This window comes from Fukomys damarensis, unplaced genomic scaffold (assembly GCF_012274545.1).
Source record: "Fukomys damarensis isolate Sample0158 unplaced genomic scaffold, DMR_v1.0_HiC HiC_scaffold_4, whole genome shotgun sequence".
NCBI classification, from domain to species: domain Eukaryota; kingdom Metazoa; phylum Chordata; class Mammalia; order Rodentia; family Bathyergidae; genus Fukomys; species Fukomys damarensis.
Window position 1 is genome coordinate 37,304,578 of NW_022900916.1, and position 5,491 is coordinate 37,310,068.

The 5,491-nt window shown below is 38.0% G+C and overlaps 1 protein-coding gene across 2 annotated transcripts in view; it reads left to right on the forward strand.

The window, feature by feature from the left end:
• Positions 1-5,491, forward strand: part of Ube2h (ubiquitin conjugating enzyme E2 H) — a 113,158-nt gene that overhangs the window by 65,380 nt on the left and 42,287 nt on the right. For both annotated transcript variants that reach the window (XM_010633498.1, XM_010633499.1), the window contains exon 2: positions 4,632-4,708. In XM_010633498.1, the coding sequence (XP_010631800.1) occupies positions 4,632-4,708 (77 nt within the window). The remainder of the gene's footprint in view (positions 1-4,631; positions 4,709-5,491) is intronic.

A 5,491-nucleotide genomic window follows, 5' to 3' on the forward strand; every position in this document is an offset into this window, starting at 1 on the left:
TTTTTGTTTGTTGTTTTTTTTGTTTTTTTTTTTTTTTTTTTTTTTTTTTTTTGAGACAAGGTCTTGCTATGTAATTCCAGCTGTCCTTGAACTCATTATGTATCCCAGGCTGGCCTCATGACAATCCTCCTGCCTCAGCCTTGTGAGTGCTAGTATTATATGCATGCGCCACCATGCCTAGCCCAGTAAATTTTCTTTTGTTTGTTTTAGAATGGTGCTAGATTTGTCCTCAAAAGTACCAAATTATACTCTACTGAACACTAGATTTTTTATGTAGCTCTTTAATCGTCATCAATTTATAGTGGAAAAAATGAATTTTAAGCTTTTTTAATAAGTTAAACTCCCTCCCCTGGTGCTAGAGATTGAACCCATGGCCTCACACATGGTATGCAAGCTTTCTACTGAAATACATCCTCATCCCCTTGAATTGAATAGTCCTTCTGTCTTAGCCTCCTGAGTAGCTGTGCCAGTGTGCCCACCTGAGTTGAACGGGATGGGAGTTAAGACAAGGTCTTGCTATGTACTCAGGCTGGCCTTGAACTCATGGTGATCCTCCTGCCTCAGTCTCTGCAGGGATTTGATTACAAGCATGAACCACACACCTGGCTCTGAACCTTAATTTCTCCATTTCAGTTTTCTTCTAGTCTCCCCCGCACCCGCTAGGACCAGGAATTGAACTCAGGACCTTGCCAGGCAGGTGTGGTACCCTTGAGCTACATCCCCAGCCCTGGTTTTCTTTTCTTAGCTTGGCTGTTTTGACCTTTTCTTTGTTAGGACACCCTCTGGTGTCTTCCCTCCTCCATTGCTTTGTAATGAAATCTTTGTTTTCCTTTTTGGGACTTATTTTTTATTTTTTATTTATTTATTTTTGAGATAGGCTGTCTTCAAACTATGTAGCCTAGGCTGATTTGAACCAGAGGTGATCGATCTCCTGCCTCAGCCTCCTGAGTGCTGGGATTATAGTTGTGCACCACTATACCAGGCCAAGCTCCTTATTTTAAAAATTCACTTTTTTGGAGGATGCTGAATATTGAGTACAGGACCTTGTACATTCTAAGTGCATCCACTATCACTTGTACTATACTCTCAGCAAAATACACATTTTTGGAGTCTGTGCCAATGATGGCGAACCTTTTAGAGCTTTCAGTAATAACAGCCTACTGCAGCATGCATGTATGCCATAGGTTCACAACCATTGGTCTATACTATATATTTTTTCCTAATTTGTCTTCTGTTGTTTAAAATATAGATGTTTTAAATGTGCGTACGTTTTTATTTGCTACTTTTTCTTTTGTGGTTTTTGGCTTTGCCTTCATTCTTAGGAAGGTCTTTTCTACTGAAAAAACTTTTTTCTTCTTCTGAGGTATCCTCCCTGACACATTTTTATTGGCTATATGGATTAATAGCTGTCATTTGGGTAGATTTGTTACATGCATATAATGGACTTTAATCATTTCCCCCTCAGCACACCCCTAGTCCCAGTCTTCCCCAGTTTCACATTTTTGAGGTGGTTTTCAATGTATGTTAATGTATTTTTATCATATTCATGCCCATATTATTCATTCTTACACTCCCCTCTTCATCCCTTTTCTTTGCTTCCTCTTATCTAATAATAGTATCCCTTCTACTTTTAAAATTTCACATATTAGAGAGAATGTGGTATTTGTCTTTCTGAATCTGGCTTATTTTACTTAATATGCTGATCTTCAGATCCACCCATTTTTCTGCAAATGACAAAGTTGTGTTTCCTTTTTATGGTTGATTAATACTCCACCGTGTATATATACCACATTTTCGTTACCCATTCATCTGTTGATGGGCACCTAGGCTGATTCTCTACCTTGGCTATTGTATATTATGCTGCAGTAAACATGGGGATCCAGATAGCCTGTGATGTGCTTTAATTCCTTCAGGTATACACTAAGAAGTTGTATAGCTGGATCAAATGGTAGTTCTGTTTTTAAGTTGTTGAGGAACCTCTATATTTATTTCCATAGCAGTTGTATTTAATTTACATTTTCCACTCTAGTGTAGAAGGGTTCCTTTATCCCTGCATCCTGGCAAGCATTTATTATTATTTGTTGTTGTTGTTGTTGTTGTTTGCATGTATTGTTTTTATATTCTGATTAGGGTAAAATGAAATCTCAGCGTACTTTTGATATGTATTTCCTATTTTTGGATGTTTTATTGCTTATTACAGCTGGAGTTACCCACCCAACTGAAAACAAGGGAGATTTTTCCAATTTTAAAACATATATTCTTAGCTGGGGATTTAGTTCACTGGTGCTGCCACCTGCCTTGCAAGCACAAGAGCTGGAGTTCAATCCCTGGTACCAAAAATATATATACATAGATATTGTATTAGTATTAACTGGAATGTTTTGGGTGTCAGAGGATATTTGGTCAGGAAGAATTTAGCATGCCCGCAGGCATGTGTGTATCATTTGACCAGCAAGAAATGAGGCCAGTTTTTGTATGTGGATTCAATCTGAATCTTTTTAATGTGCTTGTTATTAAAGTAGTTAATTTTCATTTAGAAAAGAATAAGATCAAATTAACCTACACTGAAGTATCTTATTTGATATCTCTTAAGGATGTTATGCAAGATTACAGATAGGCTTTTACCAAAATATACCTTGCCTCTTGTAGGCTGTACTGTGGCCTACAGGAAAGATGCCTGGGGAGCCAGATGCTTAATTTCAAACCATTAAAACAATGTTGCAGCTGGACAGGTGGTGCATGCCTCTTATCCCAGCACTCCAGAGCCTGAGGAGGAAGATCACTGAATTTGAGACCAGTCTGGGTTACATAGTGAGTTGAAAGCTAGCCTGAACTAATAGCAAGATCTTGTCTCAAAAAGCTAAATATAAGTGGCAACCCACTTTCCGGTCATCCTTCTGTCTCTCTTAGAAGCTTTCTTTCCCTCAATAAAATTTTCCTACTCTTAAAAAAAAAATACAACTGAAAAAGGAATAGGGATTTATCTCAGTGGTGCAGCTGCCTGCTTCACAAGTGTGAGGTCCTGAGTTCGATCCCCAGTACAAAAAAAACAAAAACAAAAAACAAAATAACCCAATGTTACGGAGACACTTGAAATCTTCCCAAAATCCCTACAACGTAAAATACCTACAATAGAGTCATTATTGGGTTAGATCGTGACATGGAGACATACATAGAACGTAGTTTGCCTTGGTAGCTCTTCTACTGATACACGTGAATTTGGTTTCTGTAATTGAAGCTTAGTACTTTAAAAGGTATGAGTCTCTTCAAAAGGTGTGTGCTCTATGTTTAGAGTTCCAGACCATACCAAAACCTAGAGACATATAAAGGGGGATGGAGTTTGGGGAGGGCAAGAAATGTTACACAGGTGAATATAAGAGTAACAGAAAAGATTTAACATGTTCCCACCAGCCTGAACCACTGATGGTCATGCTAGATCAGACAGTCATGCATGTACCATCAGTGGTTCAGAGCCACCCAGCAGCAAGACTTGCAGAGTTACAGCCATGTCAATGAATGTATCAAGAATTTTGTTTTGTTTTGTTTTGTTTTTGGTCTGCTTGTAGCAAAGTTCTACCAGTAACTTTATTCCATAAACCAAGGAGAAAATTATGGGGGCTTGTTTTAGTAAATTCATAATTTTAGGAGTATCTCTTTTTTTAATGGTGACAAAGTTTATAAAAAGTAAAAGTGAAGGGTAAGGGTGAAACTGGCTCTGCACCACAAAGTTGGGCCAAATAAAAGAAGTATACCCCAAGGAACACAGGGCAAGCCACTGTGAGGTCAGCCACAGTAGCCTAGGAGAATCAGTATTTTCTGAGCATTTGAATTTGACTGAAGGAAATAATGAATTTATGTTAAGGGCTTGTTGGGAATAGATTGGGATGCAGACATAGAAAAGGATGCAAAAGGGAGAAAAACTAAAGGTGCCCCATTTTTATTTACATATAGGTAAATGCAGCCTTAAAACAACTTTCCATATTTAATCTTCATAGAAATCCTATGAAGTAGTGTTTCCCCAATTGGCAGAGAGAGGACAAAAGATTGGGGAGCAAATTTATTTTATTTTAGTTTTTGCTACAGAGGATCAAACTGAGGACCTTGCACAAGGCAGGCAGTGGCACCACTGAGCTGAGCCTAAATCCCTGGCCCCAGAGCAAATTTACATTATTTTGTCTAGATTTACACACCCGGTAATTGACAGTCCAGGGATTCGAACACTAATCTCTGAACCTGAAGCTTATGCCTTATTGTTTTCATGAGAATAAATTGCTTCCTAAACTACTAGAGTTATGTATATGGTGGGACCTAAGTTCATGAACGCTTTAGTTTGCAGACAATTTGGTCCTCATACAGAAGCATTTGACACAATTTTGTTTTTGTTTGGGAACTCTGCATCAGGTGATGAACACAATCGTAGCCATATTTTTTGCACAAACACGAATGTGGCAGCTTTCCCCAGAGTCATGAAATGAATTAAGTTTGTAAGTGGAGGTACCACTGTATTTTGTATTTTATTGGTATCATAGCAAGTTTTGGTAACACTTTAATTGCCCTATCTTGGGGGTGTCATTAGTACTTTTTCCAGGAATTTATAAAGCCTGTGTAATTTCCTTTAACTTCTACCTTAGCATTGAGAGTAAGCATGAAGTTACAATCCTGGGAGGACTCAATGAATTTGTAGTGAAGTTCTATGGACCACAAGGAAGTAAGTACACGTGTTGGTATGTGTCCTTCTCTTATAGTCTTTTACTTTTGTTTTTTAAGAGAAAGCAAAAATAGCAAAGACAGGCCAGGGATTTAGCTCAGTGGTCCCAGTGCCTGCCTCACAGGCGCAGGTTGTCCTGAGTTCAGTCCCCAGTGGTGGTGTTGGTGGTGGTGGTGGTGGTGGTGGTTGGGCGGGCTATCAAAGGCAAGTAGTAGCAGCATCCATAGTTTTTGAAAAGTTTCCTGCTGGGGATTTAGCTCAGTGGTTCTGCTGCTTGCCTCACAAGCACAAGATCCCAAGTTCAATCCCCGGTACAAAACAAAAAATTTTTTTTTTCTAGTATGAAAAGAACCACGGTGAAGAAATGTTTCTCTCCTCATAATTACTTTCTATACTTTCCTCTTTTATGAATCATGAATTCTGGGTTTTGTTATGGATGGCCACATGAGTGGTTTCTAGGGAGTATATTTTGTTTTTTGTTGAATGGGTAAGAGAGGCACATGGGATTGGTTGAGGTGTAGGACAAAAAGGAACTGTGGCTATTACCAATGATTAAATAATGTTAAATCAAGTAAATTTGAAGGAGAGGATGAATTTTCACTTATTTTTGAACTCTGGATCTTTTAAAGAAAAATGTTAATCTGAACATGGTTGTAGTGGGTCCCTGACTCTTGAAAGGAGTTTTAAGTTATGGTTGTTAGAGAAGATTAGGATTAATAAAATTTAATTTACACTCAGATTTCTTTTTTTTTTTTTTTTTTTTTTTTTTTTTTCGGAATTAAA